Here is a 22352-nt window from a genome sequence, read left to right as displayed (position 1 = left end):
AGCCTAACAGGGGAGAGGGACAACTCAGGGAAACACACACACACACACACACACACACACACATGCACGCACGTATTTGTCATTGGTCCCACATCATTGAGACGAGCCATCTCTCCCCAAAAGAACATTGAGCTTAACATCTAGAAAGTATCTAGTCTATTTTCCTCTCCTCTTAGCTATTAAGGTCAATAATTTATTGGAAGCAATAAGCATGACTAGCATATTACTAGTTCACTACTGGGTCTGCTGGGTTATTACACTGACTTCTCTTTCCTGTGTCAAATTGGCCTCTCTGTGAAGTTATAAAAGTATGTTTCCCTTCTCCCACATGCTGAACATGTGACAGACACTCAATTGATACTTAGTATGTTCCGAATACTTTCTATGTTGATCGATTATTGTTTAGGATGTAACAACTCTCAGATTTGGGGAAACTGAACGTGTAAGCACACTTTTCACAAACTATTTTCTCATTTTCGTTTCTCATTCTGTACTATTGTGAAAGCACTGGAACAGTTATTTATTTGAGATATAGCATATTAGAGCTTAATTTCAGCACAATGAGAAGTGATCACTTTGGGTACCATCTGTGTAAAACTTTGTGATCCTTGCAAATTGAGGACAATAACTGAATAAGATATAATAGACTCGTTCACACTGAGAAATACAGAAGCCATTATGTAAGTAAAGAAATTTTCCAGAAACACTATGACCAGCATTGTATCCAATCTCTGACATGTAAGAGACTTAGATGTCATAATTGTTTTCGAACACAGAAGTATCTCAGGTCCAACACCCAAGCCCTCATCTGCAACTCGCATAGATTCTTCTTTTCTTTGTCCTAAATTCAAATCCTTTCTCTGGAGATCTGTGCACCTGCTCGTGAGCAGCCAGGTGTTCAGCTGTTTAAACACAAAACAACACCCAGCATGCATCTATCTGTTACACGTACCCTCGGTGGACTGGGGGTAGCAGATCCAGGTGCTGGAGGCCCACAGGCCAGAGCAATAAAAAGGAACTGAGTTGAACAAAGACAAATTCTGCATGTTTCCTTCCTGAGACAGGTTAGCAAACTCGATTTCAGCAACACAAAAAGGCAACAGAGGCTAAGCAATCTATGGAACTCATTCACATTTGAAAAGAAGTTGGATTCACTGAAAACTCATATAAATATGATAATTAATATATATACATACACATATATATCATGTATCTATATTCATTATTACCATCAATGCATTAATAACAGGATGAGCTATAACCAAACCATTTAAAGAAAAACATAAACTACCCTTCAGGGACTGAAGTCTCTTCAGGAAACAGCTTACCTTTATTTCCAATGCTAAGACCTCTACAAGTCTAAGACAGAAACCTTTTTAAACGCAAAGGACTCAGAAAATCATTTTTGCAAAGACATCAGATACTGTGCTTTTTTTTTTTAAAGAAAAAGTCTCAATCTGTATATGATTCAAATACGTTCCAGGTTTTCCTATCCTCATGAGGGAAAAAAGAAGATGAGAATAATTAGTGGGGTTTTTTTCTGCTTGGTTGTTAAACACCCTAATTACTTCAAGCGCCATTACCACCACTTGCATATAAGCCATCCTTTGAAAATACTTTTCAATATAAACTAAAATTGATGCTAATTTCTCTGAGAATATAGCCAGTATTAATCATTTTGGAGATTTACTGGATTTACATTTTAAATCTCAACAGGGATGTCAGTATCCTAAGTGCATACAATAGAGATAATCTACTACCATCTGAAGTAGAACAAACAACAACAAAAACTCTTCAGAAAGACTGCACATTTTTTATAGACATGAAAAGTATTATAATTATAAATCATGTGCCATAATCTTTATTACTGATTTGTCATGATTTTGATACTACAATGTCTTTCTATATTCCTTCATGCAAAATTTACTTGCATTAGAATTACACTGTTGGGTCTTTTTCCCCCCTCCCACTTTTGTACTGGATACAATTACTTTTTCCTGATTGTGATCTTAATGAATTAAGATTCTGGTGCAGCTTATATGGCCATTTTGCATTACTTTCTTTACCAAAAATTCAATGGGATAATAAATCATGACATTAATTATTTGTTTCTCTAATAAACTCTAGCAAAGAAATCAGACACTAGATATATATATGAGCTGACTGAGCAAATTTTAACATGATCCATTTTTGTGGCACTCAACCTGGATTTTGCAAGTAAACTAAGTCAGTGATGAAAGCCATAATGAGCAAGAGACAGCACTTACTAACGCTGTAAGATTGAATGAGACTTGGTGCTTGCCCTTGGAGGCGGGGGAAACATGTATATGAATGACTACAATACAAGGCAAAATGTGGCGAGTACCAACAGTGTTACAAAATGATATCAAGGTTCTGGAAAGATGAAATTATACCTGGTCAGAGAATCAGAAAGGCTTCATGAAAAAGGTGACACCTGCGGTGCATCTTAAAGAAACTCACTGGGCAGAAATGAAGGGTGATCACCCAGAAAGAAAGAACAATAAGAAGAAAGGCATGAAGGTGGAAGGCAACAAAAAACTTTGTAGTCAGTTTCATCTGTACCGTGGGGGTACGTGGGAGGGGAACAGGGCTTGAATGCTATTTTAATAAACTGAGAAGTTTTTAACACTTCAATAGACAATGATCCGCTAATGGTAGTTTTGAAACAAGATAGCAACATGAAGATTAATAGGAAATCAATGTGTAAAAACAAGCTAGAATTGAGAGAATAGAAGGCATTCAGAGACTAATTGGAAAGTAAGAAGGCTCCCAGGAGGAGATAAGTAAAAATGAAGGCTTGAATAATGGCCAGGGGGATACAGACAAGAGATTGGAATGACAAGGTAGTGCGGAGGCAAAAGTAACAGACTTTTCCAACCAATGTCATGTCACGAACAGAAGCAGAAACAACCGGAAGAGAAGAAGGACTTGCTTTTGAGGATGAAGGGCCTATCATGTGAACATTTCGTACGTACCAAAGGCAACCCAGCCAGAGACCCAGCACCCTAATGCATCTTTCCTCTCTCAGAATCAAGGGTCCTAGAACTCCCCTAGCCATCGCATGGTCACATCTGAGGCCTCCTACATCATGCTAGAATATGCAAGAACCTCTTGCCGTCTCACTCCATTTCCTATTGTTCATTCACTCAACATAGTAAACACAAGTGCTTACCATCAAGAAGCCCTAGGCTCAACATAATCAAGGAAAAGACTCTATCTTCACCTTCATGGCTCTAAGTCTTCCGATGCAACTGAAGGTGTGTTTTCTTGGTGGTTTTCTTTTCGTTTTGTTTTTCATGGAAATGACTTTACTGTTTTGTGGATGCAAAAATAATACAAAATTTAAAAAAGGAATAACATACACATTGCAATAAAAAAATGTGGAAGACAAAGTTGAGAAAAATCTCAGAAAAGAGAAAAATATAAGAAAGTACAAGCATTAGAGTAGCAATCTAAAAAGTTCAATATCCCAAAAGTGGACATTCTGAAAAGAAAGAAAAGAGAAAATGGACAGAAGAAAGTTATCAAAAAAATAATAATAATTTAGGACAATTTCCTAGAATTGAAGGGCCTAGGTTTCCAAACTAAATGGCTACGAAGTGCTCAGTACCAAGAAAATAGACCCATGCCAACACATTTTCAGAATATTAGGGATAATGAAATCATATAAACTTCCAGAGAGAAAGCAATAAAAAGGCTCTAGGGCCAGCTGAGTGACTCAGTTGGTTAAGAGCTTGTTCAAGAGTGCGAGCTCTGAGCAACTAGCAGTTCGATTCCCGGACCGAGCTGAGCTGCCAACAGGTGGCAGGATGGCTCAGCTAAATAAATAAATAAATAAATAAATAAATAAATAAATAAATAAATAAATAAGTAAAATAATAAAAGGCCCTTCACAACCCAGCCCTGCACACCCCTCCAGGGTCACCTCATCCCAATACAATAGAGCCCAGCCCCCTTTCCACCTATCTCCCTCAAATGTCAGACATATGTCTCTCTCCTCTGTTTAAACTCTCTGGTGGCTAACACTGCTCTCAGAAGAAATAAAAATATAAAGAACACAGGGGAATTAGGCTTTAAGACCACCTCTAAAGTTTGATGACTCTTAAGAGCATTACAATGTTTGAGTAAATGGATATTCTGCTTTACAGAGAGCTACCAAACTGGAATTTTTCTTCTTCCTAACTCATCCTTCAGGTCTTGTTTTCTTTTGCTTTCCAGTTTTCCTTTAGTCATCAGTCCATACTTTTCAATGCAGAGTGTTGGCAATATCGGTATTGTGTCACACAAATTGCTCCTGAATAGGATTTTTAACATGACAAGTCATAGCAAGGTTTCAAAACAACAAATGAAAAACGGGTCAAGTTCCCACGCGAATCGAGATTCTCTCCGTTCTCCATGGGGTCATGATGAGGAAAGGATGGAAAATGTTGAACATGGAACAGTTCTATCCAATCAGGCTAGACTTCCCAAATTTGCATTGGCCATCAGATTATCATGCATCTAGGAAGAAAGAACTTAACTATGCCTTGAATACTATAAAAAGTACACAATATATATCCAACCAAACTGAACTGATGAAATGGACCATCAGGTTCTTCAAACGAATAAGCTTATACTTTTAGATTTAATTCGTTCAGTAAATATTCTATTGAACACCTACTTTATCCCAGGCACTTTATTCAGGTGTTAGAGATGGCTGCAATGAAAAGACAGGCTCGGTGCATGCGCTCTTGCAGCTTACATGCATTCTAATGGGAGAGTCAGATAACAAACAGGATAACGTAGGGTCATGTGCAGTGACTAGGGTGAAATTTTGTGAAAAAGGGATCACTTCAGATAGGTGGTCAGAGAGAGACTCTGAGGAGATATTTTTCACCTGAGGCCTGAATAATGAGAAGGATTTAGGCACATGAAAACCAAGGAAAACTAGGCACAAAGAAGAATGAGAGTAAAGACCCAGAGGTAGAAGCAAGCGGAGAGTTTGAAAAACAAAATGAAGACACACTGGTCAGAACGTAATAAAACATGAGGAAGGTGCAGGATGAAACTGGTGAGGTTACGTAGGAGCCATATTGGTTAGGCCATGATAAGGCATATGGATTTCTCTTCCTCATATGGAGAAATCATTTTCTAGAAAATTCTCAATAAAATTGTCTCTTCCATATCATTTCCCATGCTATTATATTCATTTACCAGCAACTTCCAAGGAACACGCAAATGAAATGTTTTCTTTGTCTTTTTCATATTTTATTTCAACCAACTAGCACATAAGGAAATTTTCTTTTTTTAAATGAGGTTATAGTTCCATCTCATTCGTGAGGAAAGGAAAAAGAATTCTTGACATAGGAATCAAGGAAATTCAATATCAGGTCTGAATGTTTTTTTTTCTCCTCTTGTGCTACACCACATAAGATGGATGTTGAAAGAATAAGATGGCACCACGTGCCACCATGCTGAACAAGCTAGGACTGGTGTGGCAGGCTTGAAATCTCCATTCAAGCTAATTTCTGTTGGAACTGCCACATTATTTCAAGATACTATATTTTTAAAACTTGCATGTTCTTCCCTCCCATTTTGGTGTATACATGCAGATGCTTCTCCTTACCTTTTACTCTTTATTAATCTGATCTCTGCTGGTACCCCCTCATCCGGGTGAGCATTATCCATTCATATAAGCGCAGTCTTCTTCCAAAGTCACTTGGTTAGGGTTTGCCAGCCAACATAAAACACGCCAGCTACATCGATTCAAGGGATCGATAAAGCTGGAAGTCATGGAGGAGTATTTACTAGTTAGGGTAAGAGTAACGGTACAACTGAGACAAAACTATTTCACTCAAAGGCTTTCAGGGACCCATTTTCCAATGACACTTTTGCTGTAATGCACAATTGTCCCCAAATAATGCAGGAATCAAAAACTGCCAAAAGGAATGAAGCCAAAACACAGAGCACTAACTCTACAGACAGAAAGCTCTGCAGTCACATTCATCGGCCATCTATCTACCCTGCCTAGTTAATGAAAGATCCCACTAAAATGTCATTCTGTTTTAACACTCAGATAGATGGTTTTGTTTCTTCTATTAGAAAACTATTTTAGTCCATAAAATTGAGATGTCTTTAAAATGGTGAAGTCTTTCATTTAAAATACCAAAAAGCCGTGCGTGCGTGCGTGCGTGTGTGTGTAGATAGATAGATAGATAGATAGATAGATAGATAGATAGATATAGATATAGATATATAGATATATAGAGAGAGGAGAGAGGAGAGAGAGAGAGAGAAAGAGAGACAGAGAAAAAGAGAGAGGGGAGAGAGAGAGAGAGAGAGAGAGGGAGAGAGAGAGAGAGGAGTCTTATCATCTCCCAAACTATTCTAACAGCCTCGAGTCAAAAACCCCTACTAATTCTTCCTGACGGAGCTCAAACGCTGCCTCCCCTGTGAAGGCTCCCCAGCTCTCCAAGGCATGATTAAATCACTCCAACTTGCTTTGCCCAGTAGCTCTCAGAACACATCACTCTTACAATACAGATTACCCTCTACCGCAGTGCTGCAAGTAAAAATATGCAAGCCACGTGTGTAATTTTAAATGTTCCTGTAGCCTCATTAAAAAGGTAAAAATAAATTGGTGAATTTTAACAATACATTTTATTTAACCAGGTATATCCAAAATATTATCATAGTAACATGTAATCAATACAAAAAATATAATAAGATATTCTACAAATTTTCATATTAGTCCTTTGAAATCCAATGTGTATTTACATTTATAGCATATTTTAAATTTAAACACTAAGCTGTCATCAAAAAATCGATCTGTATTTAGAGGCCATAAAATTTACAGTTGAAAAAGGAGATTCGCATACCCACATTGTTCCAAATGTACTTGAAAGTTTTATAATAACTGCATCAAATATCAACTTTTTATTTGAAAATAAAATTGACATTTAAAAATCAGTTCCTCTGTCACACTAGCTATATTTCAAGTGCTCAATAGCCACATGAGTTGATGGCTATTACACTGAACAGCGTAGCTGCACTACAATTATTTATGTATAAATCTGCCTTCCCCACTCAATCAGACCATGTCAATTCAATTGTATCTTTCCCATTACCTAGCATAGACTTGGCACATAAATGGTGCTTTATGAAAGTTGTTGACTAAATAAAGAAAAATATATGTGGAAATCAATTGACTCTCAACATTAAATCAAGAGCATTCTTTTGTAAGGAATATAAATGGCTATTTTTATGGATACAAACATACACATACATGCACGTACACAAGCACAGGTCTATATAAAAACTAATTAAGACTAAGTACATTTGATTTGTTACCCATTCCTTCAATAACAAAGATTATTTCATACTTACTATTTCCCCTTCTTCTGTGCCTTCATCTCTCTATTCCCCTTCCTTTAATGCATTTATGGGTATTCTACACAATCAGCACTCAATATGTTTTTACATTCTCTACTTGTCTTCTCTATGTCTTACTTTCTCAACTTATATTTTAAGCCTCTGCAGATAGATCCTTATACTTGGTAACTATCAACAGACATGACTTAATGGCAATAACAAACTACAAGAATTTAATATATGACCTATGATCAATTCTCAGGCGCCTTCCTTTTCAGTGAAGCTTTTCCCAATCAATCCCAGGAGCCCAGCCTCTCAGCACTCATATTACTACTACTATGTCTAGATAGCTGGGACCAGTGACCAACCCACTTAATCAATTCTTCTCTATGAGCTACAGTGTGTCTTGCCCGTGCAATTGCCCTCCGCCCCCAAGGAGGTGGGATGTTCCAACATTTGTGATGATACCCCATGTTACCTAGCTGCAGTGCTCTCATCAAAATGAACCCTTCCATAAGTACTGCTTCCTGTCCCCACTTGCAATCTCCATCGCCTGCTACTAGCTACAGGATGTGGCAATAACATGACAGAGGGGAACTCTGTGAGGGTAGAGATCTCTGTGGTCCTATGAGTCGCATCTCCCTACAGAAAAATAACTCTGATAAATCAATGCACACATACATTTCCACAAAGGGGATTGTAGTACGTAGGTTTATCTTTTATTCTAATGCTGCTTGAATAAGAACAGAATAAAAATAAACACAAAGCGTCTTGCTGAATCAGTCATGGTTCTTCCAAGTATCTGTTGGTGTCCCCTCTCTTTTGTTTGCATAGCTCTGTGACGCATCTATCTCTGCAGGAGTGAACTTGGGAGTTAGCATCACGGTGTCATAATCAAATTCTTCATCAAGTGAGAAGGGTTGAACTTCATCTCCCAGTATCTATAAAAGGCAACAAAGGAGGCAAATCATATACAATCATTGTAAATGAAGATGAAGTTGAAAACATAAACTCCCTATTAATATTTAATTAAACTTTTTTTAGACTTCAGCTTTTCAGCTGATTAAGCTGTTTTTAAGTAAGAAATAAATTCAATTACTCAATTTGACCTAATTTAAGCCTTTTAATAAGTCCCATTTCTAGCATCTGCATCGGAACGAATATCATTAACTAATCCGCCCACGGCAAGAATCAGAAACTTTCTTGCACACATTCATTATAATTTTACCATTTCTAGTATTAAGGCTAGAGGTATATGGAAAAAGTAAGAGTTATATTAAAATGTGAGAAAACATACCTTAAGATTTTGATCAACCTTAAATACACTTCACCATTTACTAAAAAAGACATAGCAATAAAACATAATATTCAAAGATAAAAACACTCTACACTTAATAGAGTTACTTCCTCAGGTAACACTTATAATCCCTGGGCCAATAGTAGGAATTAAAACATATCATATCATAGTAAATTAAAAAGTCCAGGGTACCTTTTACCTACCCAGAATTTATAAAATATTACAGAATTGATCTATAAGTCAGAGTAGCTGCAAAGAGATATAATAATTTTGTATCTATTTATTCATAATCTGTGAGTTTTAAAGACTTCTTAAAGGAAGGTAGATGGAAAAGCATATTCTCTAATAAACAAAAGAGGAATGCCATAAATCTCATTGTATCACCATTTCAAAAGGCCCTCCAAAAGCAAATGGTGTGTGATACAATGAAATCATCCAGTATCTTTATAACATGTATGGTGAGGCTGAAATAATTGAAAACTATGGCTCAGGCAAGAATGAAAAAAATGCCCTAAAGCTATAATCAGCTTTAAATATTCTTACATGGAATATGATCTCATTGAGTAACTTTTGCAATGTTCTTAAAAATGGAGCAGAGAGCTCAGACACTACATGCTATTACTAAAGGTGGAAAAAAAAAAAAAGAACCACAACCATGAAAATTAGGTATCTCCTGTCTGTTCAGCAAGTGGCGTCTTCTAGCTAGGTGACAGTGTTAATAGCAAACACCCAACCATCTAGCATCCTTGCTTAGTAAAACTAGCGAGAGAACAAATTTCAGAGACTTGGTTCCTCTTCATTAGAAACTGTCTGTGTGCCTTCCTGACAAAGGTACGGATGGGAGCTGCCACTGAGTGAGTCCCCAGCCTGTGCCAGTCCCAATACTAGGAACTGTGTGGGCATGAGCAGTGATCTTCAAGCCACCCATTTTATGAAGTGCTGAAAGGTGAAGTGACTTGCTCAAGATCACACAAACAGCAAGTGAGAGAAGCAAGGTTTGAATCAAAGAGGACTCTGCTTCAGATAAAGCTTCACCTTCTCAACAAAAACACCAGCAAAAATCAACCTTAAAGTTTTCACTGAAACTTTTCTTTGGGGAAAAAGACCTTTTTTAAAATAAGCTAAACAAATCCCATAGTTTGTTATTTAAAAAAAAAACCACAAACAAAACAACAAGAAAAAAACATACTCAAGGCTCCATAAAAGAGCAGCTGTACATAGGAAGCAAGTCAGTCTGCAGAGTGACTGATCCACTTTGGTCACTTTCTGAGAGTATATGTATCATCGCCACAAAGCGATAGTGGGCTAATATTGCTAAGAGCCGCTCAAATAAAGAACAATGCCATAGCATGTTCACTTCCTGAATATAAACATCCTTGCCACCTCCAATTCGACTCAGCATGAGGCTTGCAGGCCTGGCCCCAATGCCGCCCTGAGCCAATCCTAACGGTTGCTGGCAGAGGATGAGGAGAAGTCCCATCTCTCCAAGGGCATCAGTCTGAGGGGATTCCTGCTGCCCTTTTAGGGCCTGGTTCAAGCCCCGGCGTCCACATGCGTACCAGTGTGGTGGATATGGCTGCCCGTACCCATGTGTGCCGGTGCACGAGGCCTTGGAACCCCACCCTGATGTCCCTAATTCCTCCCTAGACTTCTACTAGCCACTCCCACTAGGTGAAGTCACTTCGCTTTCTGGAAGAGGTGATAGCTAAGCAGAATCTTGAAGAGTAACACTGGTTAACAAGGATGAGGGAATTAGAGCTTGGCAGACAAGGGGCGTTCTCATGAGCAGGCCAAGTTGAAATAAGATGCAGAATTTCACACGTGTGGATCGTCACGTAGCTCAGTGTTGTCAGAGCACCAAGTGTGAGGGAGACGGTGGCCAGAGATGAAAGGGTGCCAGATCATGACAGGTCTTATATGCTGTTTATCTGAGAGATGATGAAAAGCCAGTAAAAGATCTTTTTGAAGGCAGGGTAGCTACTTCGCCACCTATGCATTTCAGGTAACGTCTTTCATTGAAATTTTAACTGAGCACTTACAATAAGACAGGTGCTAGAGACATCAGTGTGTGTACAAAATTGAAAGACGCCCTGTCCTGTACATCTAAAGAGGTCATTTTGAAGATGAAACAGAGGGTGGAATTGGAGTCAGGAGACTAGTAAGGAGCCTGCCGAAACAGTCCAGGCTGGAGATAATGAGAACAGGGCACTGACAGCAGAGATTTGAAAATATTAGAAAGTAAAATTGGTAGCACCGGATGGCTGATTTGGATATGAAACGTGAAGATTTGAAGGTTCCTAATAGAATGCACACAGAGATGTCAACAGGCAACTGAATACACAAACCTGAACCTCTGAAAAAAAAAAAAAGTCAGATGCTAGAGATACAGATTTAGAGACATAAGCATAAAAGGTAGTAACCTATAGATGAAAATGGATCCCAGTATGTAAGCGGGAAGAGCTATAGAGTTAGCGTGGCATTGTGAAGAACACCAACTCATAATGGTTGGCTGGAGGGAAAACCCACAAAGGAGGGACAAGAAGAACAAACAGAGAAATCCACAAAGAAGCTGAGGGGAGAAGTGAAGTAGAGAACCAGTGAACTGCAAGTGTCAGGGAAGATGAACGGTGCAAAACACAGTCGAGGGAGCCATTCACATAAAGACTGAAAAGTGTCCATTAGCAATTATAAAGTAATTGATACCTTTATTCTGAGTATGTCCAGGGAGGTGATTGGAACCAAGTACATTTTGTAGTATATTGAATGAGGAATGAGAGACGGGAGCAGAGTCAACTAGTAGAGCCGAGTCCAATGGTTTATGAAGTCTAGATGGAAAGAGGGGGCGAAAATAGACAGTAGCCAAAGAAGGGTCCACGGTAAAGGGAAGGTTGCGTGGCGTTTGGTTTTGTTTCATTTTGCTAAGGATGGGAGAGATGTGAACACGTTTACGTGTTGAGGGGAATGAAGCAACAGAGAAGAAAAGACAGCATGACTCTAACCACACAGTCATACCAGAAAATCACTCCCCGTGGGTAGTAAGGTTTTCTGGTTGACGAGTATTTATTTGTTCATTCAACATTTATTGCATGTCTACTAGATGCGTAGCACTGAACTTGGCACTAGTTCTGACTTCTTTGCATTTTAATTAAGTAAGCATATAAAGACACACATGAGTGAATTTAGTCTTCCAAGACAAGGGGCACATATGTAATTCAAATGAAACTAGATGCACATTGCAATTTAGAAGACACCGCTGTGGTCTTCAAATGACAGCTTTTAAAATACAGGAAAGTTGCAATTCTATTTATGTACTTCAGCTGTTGGCTACTGTGGCCCACTTTGGGAATTCTCTTCTTTCAAGTCAGGTTCATTTTAGCGTCCTAAGCTAAAAGACTCCAAGGTTTTTAGATTACAAACTCAAATCTGATTTATTTCAAAGAGAAGAATTCTTTCAATGGGAACACCAAATCTCCCGCTATTAAACCGAAAACAAGTGTGAATTAAGTTATTCACTTAATTTTTGCCTAAGGGGTTGAGAGAAATATGTGGATTTCAGGTGTTTAATTTCAAATCTAACTGAAATCTTCTTGTAGCCTCTTGGGGAACAGAATTCGTACACTAGTGGAAAACTGCTGGTTTCCTTGAAATTGCTCATGTGACTTATCCTAAGAGAGACACTGCTACAGGAGGAATCAGTTTTATTCACAGTACCACATAGGCAAATTAAAGAAAACAGGACTAATGCTGAAATCAATAATAGCAGCATTTAGCTATAGGGTATCTTACAAAGTAATATGGTAAATAAACTGTCTTTATAGGTGAAAAATGCTGGAGTCCCATTATGAATGGCAAAAACAGGAGGTCTCCCATTAGAATATCACAAAGGTTTCTTCTATGACCTCTTCTATGGTTTGCCGGAGGAGCTCACAATTTCTCCTCTTCGTAATGTGAATTCATTTTGCTGTATCTAGCTGTGCAAAACTTCCAAAATTCATCAAAATAGATTAACTAATGCAAGAAGTTATTCACAAGTAGAAAGTGGAAGGTTCTTGGAAAACGTTTGACTCTAAGGGAGAAATGCACATGTATAAAACCAGTGATAAAACTACAAAAAAAAAAAAGAATTAAATTGGTCCAACCCATATCAGGAAGTTATGGATACTTATTAGGCAATTAAAGGAAGTCAGTACATGCAAGATCCATTTTCATCTCTTGAGACTGATGTCACAGAAAGCAGCTTCTCCAGACCCAAACAGCCCCTGTAGGCCCTTACAGGACATATTTGCTGGAAATTGATGATTACGTTCTTTTACTGGTATCGGGCACTTTAAAATAAGATTAATACTATTAAACCAAGGCAGAGTTGATGTAGTATTATGATTCTAGACAGTTCTGAAAAGTTTCTCTAACAAATAGTGGTCAGAAATAAAAAATCCCAACAGAGATATTACTCTGTATATTAAAAAAAAACAGCACAAGTTATTCATCTATGTCTCATGAGTTTGCCAACACAAAAATTGTTTGTATCATTTTGATTCCAACATTAAGAAGTGTTCACATTTTCTGGGAAGAAATTTAAATTCCTTTTGAAGATACAATCATATACAGGATTTTAAATTGCATTTTACTGGCTACTTGATAGATTCCAGGAATCACTCAGGCTTTTATTTTAAACCATCCACTAAAACCATTTTATAAAAATTTCTATAATGGCACTAGGTGCCATGATCGCTGGTTGGTCCAGTAATTTGTATAGTCACGACTGAAGTCATGAACATGCACAAGTCTTAAAAAAAAAGAAAAAACTGATTCCTGATAGAAACAACCTTGCGATTTTAGCTTCTTATTACTCAATAAAAGCAATCCATAATTCAAAAAGCACATTGAAAAGTGGCTGTCCCTACAAGTTTATCTGGTAACCAATTTAGGGGCTGAATACAAGCCTGCAAACATCCTAGACATATGTTTGTGTTAACAGTGAATAAAGTTCTATGATAAAGTAGCAACTTAAAATTGAAATGTGTAGATTATTTTTTATTGAAGACTGCTTCCATCATAAAGTATCTTCAAGTGACAAGACTAGTGCCTGAATAATTAAATAACCAAGGAACACCCTAGGGGTTTCACTAGGAAGCAATCATAAAGAGCCCTTAACAACCTCTTGTACCTGATCCCCTTCTAGGTTAGAGGGAAAAGAGTGAGAAAGGTCACACCCAGCCCCACCAGCAGCCTCCCTTGGTGCACGTTTGTTAAGTTTATGTAGAAGAGTTGCAAATGATGGCAAAAGGTGACTTTCAAGCTGTGCATCTGGGAGAGTAAACGTGTGGCAGAGATTCCATTCTACCCTGCTGGCGAAGCAAATGGCTAGATGGCATTTCCCAGGCTCCCTGGTGGCTAGATAGGAACATGTGACTATGTGGGTGCCAATGGAATGTGAGTGGAAATAAACAGCCCTGAGTCCTAAGCCTTAGGAAAACATGCCACCCCATGCTCTCATCCCCTGCCCTCCAGGTAGGATGGTGACCTGACTTGAAACACGCACTTGAGGGCAGCGTCCTAAGGCATAGGGAAGTTCCCCCAAGAAGGACTCAAGGCCCCTAACAACCCCAGGGAACAGAGCCCCCTGCCCACTTAAAGACCCTCCAAGAATGTTACATGATAGAAATTAACTTCTCTCTCCTCCAGCCACTGAATCACTGCTCAGATTCTCTACTGTAGCAGCCTGGCCTTACCTTAATGAACACAAGATGTTTATAGGGCCTTGGAAACAATAATAAAAAGAAAAAAGGTCAGTTCAGACTAAAAGAGAAAAGAAAACCGCCTGTCCTTTCTATCACGTGGTCTCCAGGTAGCACTGTCCCGTAGCATGGTGTACATCATGAAACAAAAATAATTTCCACAAAAAAACACAATCGCTGTCTGTATTTAAAAAGAAATACACACATTATAGATAGGTGGCCAGTTGAGCAACTTGACTTCTCCATTTTCCCAAATCTGAGAAAACTACAAAAGCACACAGGTAGAGTAGCATTTCCGGGGAAGGACTCGTTACAAAATCAAGGCAATTTCGCGACTGAATTCTCCGTGGAGTACCTCTTCCCTTTCTTTGTCTGTTCCTTTCCCCGCGGATCTCGGCTTCACTCCAGAGGTAAGAGGCTGGACCATGGAAGGAATGTAAGAAGAAGCACTGGTGCTGACATCCTGCTCCACTTCTCCTGGCAGCAGCGGCAAATCTGTTGGACACAAAATGTTTCACTGATCCTTTCACCAAGTTCACAATTGACCTATATCATCTAAAATCCTATCATAGTCAAAAGAATACGGCTCATATGCTCAAATAAAGTAGGTCCATTTCACAATGCCTGCTCTCATTTGGGCACTTGACTCAAGAGAGTCCTCTTTCTATAAAGTAGAAGTCCTTGGTGCATTTATTTTTATCTTACTGTTGCGAAATTACATTCCATCCAAAAGGTCTGACAGAAATATTGTTTGGGGATAATGATCATGCCTCTCACCTCCCAACCCAATTTCTATTTCTACAGGAAAATAAGGCAAGAAGATGCTACTTTTGCATCATTTTCCCATATTTTCCTGAGGGGGAAGAGAACTTTCATTCCCTAATGATATGGCAATATTTCAGAAAAAAAAGTATTAAAAAAACAATGATGCCAGAGGAAAGAACTTTAACTTTCAGGAGAAAAATGAGCTACTCTGTCATATTTAGAATGCATGGTCTAATTTTCAACATTTGCAAACAGCAACAGTGTGTTTCTGGCTTGTTTAGCACGATTACAAGAATTCAATAACTACTTTTGATTTTTGGATCAATCCTTTCTAAGGGGATGTGTTCCCTTATTTCTGCATGTGTGACAGAACATGGAAGCATCACAGGCAACTGGTGATCTGCCACCGTTTTCTTAAAGGAGGACAAAAACCAAAGAGAAGTACAACAGGTTTCTGCCTCATTCAAAATTTTCATAGGACCAGAAGGGCCGCTGGCGCTCGCCAATAGCTTGCAGCTGGCTCAGGGTGCTGCTGCCTGCTACTCAATGAGGATCCTAATGAAGACACTACTTCTCAGTGGAAGTGATTAATTAACAACAGACATGCCTCAGCTGTTGCCAGTGGCAGCATAAGCAGGGAGATAATGAAGCAGGTATGAATATTCAAAAACTGAAACTTATCTGAAACACATCTCTCATCACTGTATATATCACCTTCACACAAAAAAACATAATTACAAAATTCTTAAGACTCCAGCAACAGAGAACATAGCCTAGAAACTCAGCATGTGGGTGGGGGATGGTGAAGAAGGTAGTTCTACTATGATTCAGTATTGAAACCTTAAAATATGACCTAATTAACTAGCAGAAGTAAAAACGATAATAGTCAACTCTTGTGAGCTGACATTCTATAGGCATTAACTCAGCTGAACCTCCCAACAGCTCTATTATTGTCCGTTTTACAGGCAATGAGCTCTAAGCGCCGAGAGGAACCAAGGTGCCACAGCTAGAAAGTGGCAGAGCTGGGTAGTCTGTCTGCAGAGCCCATACTCTTAAGCCCACAATATGACAATATGCACTTCTTTTAAATAAACATTTTTATTACATATATTTTTTAAATCTATCAGAGTATAAATCCAAACTCAGAGTCAAGAAATGTCACTAAAATATCACATTAGCATAGTTACTCAGTGTCAAGTGCACTTAAACATTTTATCTGACATAAGTAACATTTTTAAACTCAATCAAGTTGGTGGAAAGATTGGCTTTCTAATATATCTATTTATTAGTTCAAAGCCAAATTCCCTCATTGAGCTCCTTGACATACCTGCCTAGGACGGGTTCAAGCCTCTTAATGTATAAACCAATATCTACCAGACCCATTTGCTGCCAGTACAAACATCAGTTCAAGTATGAGATCAAACTCAATTCTACTTTGAGAAATAATCCATCAACAACCAAGGCAAAAAGGCAGCTCAGAACGAAAATGAATAATCTCCAGACAATAAACTTAAAGACATGGAAATATGTGACTTAAATGACAGACAATTCAAGATTGCAGTTCTAAAAAACCCAAGGAGATGGAAGTAAAGTCAGATAGGCAATTTAATGAACTCAGAAATAAAATCAATGAACAAAGTAAATACTTTACCGAAGAGATTCAAACTTAAAGAAGTATATAGAAATTCTGGAGCTGAATAACGCAATAAAAGAGATGAAAAATGAAATAGCATGCTTAGGCAATAAAGCTGACCCGATGGAACAAAGAGTTAGTGATACTGAAGATAGAAATCTGGAAATGATGCAAATGGAAGAAGAGAGAAGCTTGAGAGTTAAAATAAATCAAAGAACTCTACAAGAACTATGACTCCATCAGAAAGAGCAACATAAGAATAATGGGTATACCAGAAGGAGAAGAGAGGGAGAAGGGCACAGAGAAAATATTCAAACAAAGAGTTGACCAGAACTTCCCAAACCTTGGAAAGAACTGGATCCTCATCCAAGAAGCAAACAGGCCCCTAATTATCTCCATCAAAAAAAGTACACCATATTAAAACTGTAAAAAATTATTGACAATGAAAGAATTTTCAAGGCAGCCAGGGAAAAAAAAGATGGTAAACTATGAAGGAAACTCCATTAGATTATTATCAGATGTTTCAGCAGAAACTCTACAAGCTAGGAGGGAGTGGAATCAAATATCCAAACTATTGAAAGAGAGAAATTACCAACCAAGAATAATGTATCCCAGCAAAGTAATCCTTTAAATGTGGAGGAATAATAAAGACCTTTCCAGACATACAGAAGCTGAAGGAATTTCCCACAACATCCCTGCTTTACAAGAAATACTAAAGGGGGTTATTCTACCTGAAACAAAAGACAAAAGGATACAAAGCAATGAGTAAGATGACTAACAGACAGAAGCAGGAAATTGCAACTCCTACTCAGATTAGGGCACTATACACTTAAATATAACATAAAAGTTAAAGGAGGTAAAAACATAAAAATTAAAAAAAGAAAGAATATGAAGACAATTGCTACTGCAACTCAAAAATGAAATCACAGCATAAATAGGGATAATTTGTGGCAACAAAAACATAAAAGGGGAGGGGGCAAAGGTCTGGATTTGCAAAGGGGAATGAAAATATGAAACTTTTGTACATATGAAACTTTTTGTACATAAACTTAATAGTAATCACACACATACAAAAACAAAAATAAAAAACTCAGAACTGAGACACATAAATAACATAAAAAAAGAGGAAACAGAGGGAAAAATCATAGACTATCATCAAACTAAAATAATAGACAGAAACACAAGGGCAAAGAAACAATGGAGACACTGAGCTACCAGAAAACAAAAGATAAAATGGGTATAGGAAATCCTCATATATCAATATTCACCCTACATATAAATGATCTGAACTCACCAATAAAAAGGTCCAGAGCAGTAGACTGGATAAAAAAATAAAACCCAATCATATTCAAGAGACACATCTCAGTTACAAGGACAAATATAGACTCAAAGTGAAAGAGTGGAAAACAATATTCCAAGCAAATGGCATCCAGAGAAAAGCAGGTATATCCATACTTATATCTGACAAAATAAACATCAAGATAAAAAATGTAATAAGAAACAAAGATGGACATTTCATAATGATAAAGGGACAATACATCAAGAAGACATAACACTTATCAATATATATGCTCCCAATCAGAGAGCACCAAAATATGTAAAGCAACTACAAAGAGAACTAAAGGGAGAAATCGACAGAAACACAGTTATAGTAGGGGACCTAAATGCATCATTGACAGGTATGGATAGATCATCCAAACAAAAAATCAATAAGGAAATATAAGCCTTAAATGACACATTAGACCAAATGGACATGATAGGCATTTACAGAGCCTTTCACCCCAGAATACCAGATTACACATTCTTTTCTAGTTCACATGAAATATTCTCAAGGATAAAACAAAGCTAGCCTCAACAAATTTAAGATTAAAATCATACCAAGCATATTCTCTGACCAAAATGCTTTGGAATTAAGAGATTAACTACAGAAACAAAGAGAGGAAAACCACAAATATGTGGACATTAGACAACACGCTACTAAGAAGACTGGGTCAAAGAAGAAATAAGAGGAGAGATCAAAAGAAACATAAAAGCAAATGAGAATGAAAACACATCATATCAAAACTTTTGGAATGCTGCAAAAGAGGTAATTAGAGGGAATTTATACCATTACAGGCCTACCTTAAGAAACAAGAAAAATCCCAAATAAACAACATAATATTACATCTTAAAGAACTACAAAAAGAATAACAAATGAAGCCCAAAGTCAGCAGAAGGAAGGAAATAATAAAAATTGGAGCAGAATTCAATGAAATAGAGAACAAAAAGACAATAGAAAAAAATCAATGCAACAAGGAGCTGCTTCTTTTGAAAGACTGATAAAATTGACAACCCCCTGCCTAAACTCACTAAGGAAAAAATAAAAAAGACACAAATAAACAAAATTAGAAATGAAAGAGAAGTTACAACAGCACAGAAATACAAAGAACCATACAAGAATACTGTGAAATACTATATGCCACCAAATTCAATAACCTAGAGGACATGGACAAGTTCTTAGAAATATTTAACCTCCCTAGACTGAATCTAAAAGAACTGGAAAATCTGAACAGACTGATCAACACAAAGGATATTGAAACAGTCATCCAAAACCTCCCAAAAAACAAAAGTCCAGGACCAAATGGCTTCACTAGTGAATTCTAGCAAATATGCAAAGATTATTTAATACCTGTCCTTCTCAAACTCTTCCAAAAAAATTTAAGGGGGGGCAATACATCCTATCTCATTTTATGAGGTCAAGATTATCACCCTGATACCAAAACCTAAAACTGGTAAAGATAACACAAAAAAATAAAATTACACACCAATATCTCTGATGAATACAGATGTAAAAATCCTAAACAAAATACTAGCAAATCGAATACAACAATACATTAAAAAGATTATACATCACAATTAAATGAGGTTCACTCCAGGGGCACAAGGATGGTTCAATATATACACAAGTTGATCAATGTGATACATCACATAAACAAAATAAAGGATAAAAGTTATATGATCTTATCAATAGATGCATTTGACAAGATATAACTCCCATTTATGATTAAAACACTTATTGAAATGTGTATAGAAGTACTTCAACATAATAAAGCCCATATATGACAAACTCTCAGCTAATATCATACTAATGGTAAAAAACAAATCTTTTCCTCCAAGATCAGGAAAAAAACAAGGATGCCTCCTCTCACTTCTGTTATTCAACACAGTACTGGAAGTTCTGGCCAGATACTGGAAACAAGTTTCCAAAAATCTGCTTTTCATTTAACCCACAGCCAACTTTATCAGTAACAATGAATACTACAACTTGTTTTTCTTGAAGAGACAGGCTCACTTCATTCATTTTTGAAAGCTATAGCTTGTCATTCTTTCAAGTAAAAATGTTGATCCATGAAAGAAAGAAAAAAAATAAAACTACTTCAGCATACCATTCAATCACACAAGTGTTTTTACATGAGATAATGACTGTATTTCAGTATGCAGAGTAGCGCTTAATACATACTTACTATTTCAGCACACAAAACATTAAAAAAAAGGTGCACTCAAGGATCAAGATTTAATAAAATTAATAATTTTTGCCACTTCAGCAAAGACATTTTTCCATGGAAACCACCATCTGAACAACAAGTTCATGACAGTGAAGATTATAATGACTACTAGCATAGTCTGGTGCTACTATCTTGATTCACACTAAGTTACCAGCATCTTTACCCATCATTGCTTTTGTAACATTAGTACCAACAACAATACATTTGACCTCTAGACCTTGGGGTTTGCTAAGGAGCTCCCAGACCACATCTTCAGTGATCTGCAGCCCAACCCTCTCACCAAAAACACTAGAAAAGTTGGATAAATTACAAAATTCAACTACAGTAAAGCCTTGGATTGCGGGTAACTTGGTTTGCTAGTGTTCTGCAAGACGAGCAAACATTTCTAATACATTTTAACGTGGTAAACAAGCGACGTCTTGCAAAACAAGTAGTTTGTTTCCGGAACAAATTATGCTCGCAAACCAAGGTATTACTGTATTTAAAGACATTGGAGAGCTACCAGGGCAGCCCAGGACTTGAGAGGTCAAGATCCCACAGAGAAGGAAAATACTGAGAAGTGAATACAAGAGTCTAAGCTGCCTTCCAAATCATGGCACTTACTGATTTGCAAACAAAGGCTGAGAAGCTGAGAAATTACAAGGAGGAGGAAGAGGAGGAGGAAGAAGTGGAAAGGAGGGGGAGGGGGAGGAGAAGGAGCCAAGAAGCTCAGCAGAGCGACCAACAGATTCACAGTGCAGTGAAGACAAAAATTAGAGTTCAGGGCCTCCAAGGAGGGGCTGTCTGTGATTTACCTTGAAGGGCTCTCCCCGAGAAGTAAGCAAGAACTAGAATTTGAGGAGCCCTTACAAAGCCTAAAAGCTAGTCCAAAATCAGCTCAATCCAGATTGGATTGAGATCTATTCCTACTCTAATTGCTAGTAAAATGTTGAAGAAATGCTTCTCTAGAAGAATACAACATTATCCAGAGCATCACACAATTTTTTTATATACAGTGTTCAACATTCAAACAAAAACTACCAGGTATTCAAAGATATCAAATCAAAAGGAGAAATTAATAATATAAATGGACTCACAGGACATCCCAGGTATTAGAATTATGAGACAGGAACTTTAAAATAACTGATTTCAAAAAAATACATTACAAAATGGAGAATTTTTCAGAACTAAAATCTATAAAAATAGATATTAGGTCTCTTTTTAAAACTACAATAACTGAAATATTGAGGGCTTTATCAGCAGACTAGATATAATTCAAGAAAGGATTAGTGAAATAAAATATAGATAGTAGATAATACTCCAACTGAAGCAAGCATGGAAATTAAAACAGGATGGAAAATGCAGGAAAGAACATAAGAGACATATGGGATATGTGAAAAGGTTAAGGCACAGATACTATCTGAAGAGATAACAGTGAGAATTGCCCAACACTTACAAGAATCTCTACAAACCCCAAACAAAAAAAATACAAGTAAAACAAAACCAAGACATAGAGAAATTACTGAAAAACAAAGACTAAAAAACATAAAAGCAGCCAAATATGAAGGAAAAAACATTATTTTCAAAGGAACAACAATCAGATTGACATCTGGTTTTTCAACAGTTTTCAGTAATTAAGACCAGAAAAGAATAGAATGGCAAGGGGGCTGGCGCGATGGTTAAGAGCTGGCTTGGGACGCCAGAGGGCACGGTTCGGATCCCGCATATGAGGGCCAGTGACACTGCCCTCCACAGCTAAGATGCTGAACAACAGCTCGACCTAGAGCTGGGCTGCCATGAGTCACCGGCGACGGCATAGGCTGCAGCCCCTGCTGCAGTGGGTTGCCATAAGCTACCGTGTGTAGCCAGCAGCCAGTGTGTGCGGCGAGCAGCCGTCCAGAAGCTAGCAACTGATCTGCCTTGCCCGGAAAGAGCGCAATGATGGTGCCAACTTGGGCCAGTGAAGCAACATCCTCCACAACTAGACTGAAGAACAAAAGGACAACAACTTGTCTGTTCCCCTT

General features: G+C 37.7%; 1 protein-coding gene across 1 annotated transcript in view; it reads right to left on the bottom strand.

Moving 5' to 3' along the window:
- Positions 1–6674: 6674 nt before the first annotated feature.
- IFTAP (intraflagellar transport associated protein) overlaps positions 6675–22352 on the bottom strand; it is a 63666-nt gene continuing 47988 nt past the window's right edge. The window contains 3 exon segments of the mRNA XM_019639436.1: positions 6675–8213; positions 8216–8312; positions 14762–14901. Of these exon segments, the coding sequence (XP_019494981.1) occupies positions 8155–8213; positions 8216–8312; positions 14762–14901 (296 nt within the window). The 3' untranslated portion in view covers positions 6675–8154.

Source organism: Hipposideros armiger, unplaced genomic scaffold, assembly GCF_001890085.2.
Source record: "Hipposideros armiger isolate ML-2016 unplaced genomic scaffold, ASM189008v1 scaffold_44, whole genome shotgun sequence".
Classification (NCBI taxonomy): domain Eukaryota; kingdom Metazoa; phylum Chordata; class Mammalia; order Chiroptera; family Hipposideridae; genus Hipposideros; species Hipposideros armiger.
This window is presented reverse-complemented; position numbering and strand designations above follow the sequence as displayed.